General features: G+C 55.3%; 1 protein-coding gene across 1 annotated transcript; it reads right to left on the reverse strand.

Moving 5' to 3' along the window:
• Positions 1–1,185, reverse strand: gpr173 (G protein-coupled receptor 173; the record flags this gene model as incomplete). Its single annotated transcript, XM_079226737.1, has 1 exon — positions 1–1,185. The coding sequence occupies one exon, from the start codon at positions 1,183–1,185 to the stop codon at positions 1–3; it is 1,185 nt and encodes a 394-aa protein (XP_079082863.1).
• Positions 1,186–1,413: the final 228 nt, after the last annotated feature.

Here is a 1,413-nt window from a genome sequence, read left to right on the forward strand (position 1 = left end):
TTACATGACACAATAAGGCTCTCGTGGCAGATGAGGTTTAGTCCTGCAGCAGGCTGGTAGGTGGGAAAGGAGCCCTTTCTTCAAGTCTTTGTTAAGGAAGAAACAGACAATAGGGTTGACACCGGCTTGGGCGAAACTCATCCACACGGTGGTGGAGAGGTACCGGTGTGGTATTGTGCAAGCCTTGACAAACACCCTCCAATAGCAAGCCACTATGTAGGGAGACCAGAGCACCAGGAACAGCAGGGTGATCACATAGAACATCCTGCCAAGCTGCTTCTCCGCTTTGAATTCCTCCATGCCCAACAGACGCCGGTTCTGGTTGTGCAAGTTCTGCCGGATTCCGAGCAGAGTCGGCGGCATCGGGCCCCTGCCAAAGCCCGCAATCCAGTTGGCTGCTGCTTGGCCAGTAGCCCCCGGCCCGTGAAAGGTCCAGTTCTGACTTATGGCCGGCACCATCTGGACCGGCTTCATCTTACGGTGCTTGTACTCAAAGAGAAGTAACTTCATGTAGACAACATGTGTGGCTAGAATTAGCACGGCCAGCATTAGCATGAAGCCCAGTGTATCATTAGCCTTGAAGTAGCGATGCTCAAAGATGCACTGGTCCTCCTCGCGAATGAATTTGTAGGTACCCACGTCAAAAACTGGAGGGAAAGCCATTGCCACCGACAGTGTCCACACCATGCACACCACCGCCACACATGTCCAGAACGTCATGCGCTTCGAGTAAAAGCGGTGGTGTGCAATGGCCATGTAGCGTGTTACGCTGATGCAGAACAGCATGAAGGCGGCATGGAAGCAGAAGAGCACGGCCATGAAGGCCACCACCTTGCAGCTCAGCACGCTGTAGGTCCAGGCCGAGCCGTTCTTTATAGACACCAGCACGAAGGGGAAGCAGATGGCTGAGCGAATGGTGTCGGCCAGGCACAGGTCCAGCAGGAAGTAGTAAGGCGCCTTGTGCAGGGCTCGGTCCCGCAGTACGAGCAGAGACACCACCACGTTGCCCACCAGGCTGAAGCAGATGATCAGCCCCAGCAGCACCAGTTTGATATAGGTAGAGACAGCCGAGGACGGGCTCTCTGCTACCATACCTCCTGCCGTGGCCACCACTGCTGCCATAGGCCCAGCCGGCCCCTCGCTGCTCTCGTTTCTATTCGCCATCCCGAATGCCCCCCCACCCATACCAGCTTTTCTTCAAACACCAAAGCCACCACTCCTTCGCCGCCTCCTCCGTCTGCTGATCGTTCCTCCGTCCTCGTGGTTGCCTCCTTTCCGCAGTTCACAAGGAACAGGAACGCCTCATTCCACATCGCCCCATTTCGAGAAGGGCCCCTTCTTTGGTGTATTATGTCGTCCGACCTGCTGATCCGCTCCAGGAGCCTGAAAACAATTGGAGAAGACAAAATAATT

Source organism: Taurulus bubalis (assembly GCF_910589615.1).
Source record: "Taurulus bubalis genome assembly, chromosome: 11".
Taxonomy (NCBI): Eukaryota; Metazoa; Chordata; class Actinopteri; order Perciformes; family Cottidae; genus Taurulus; species Taurulus bubalis.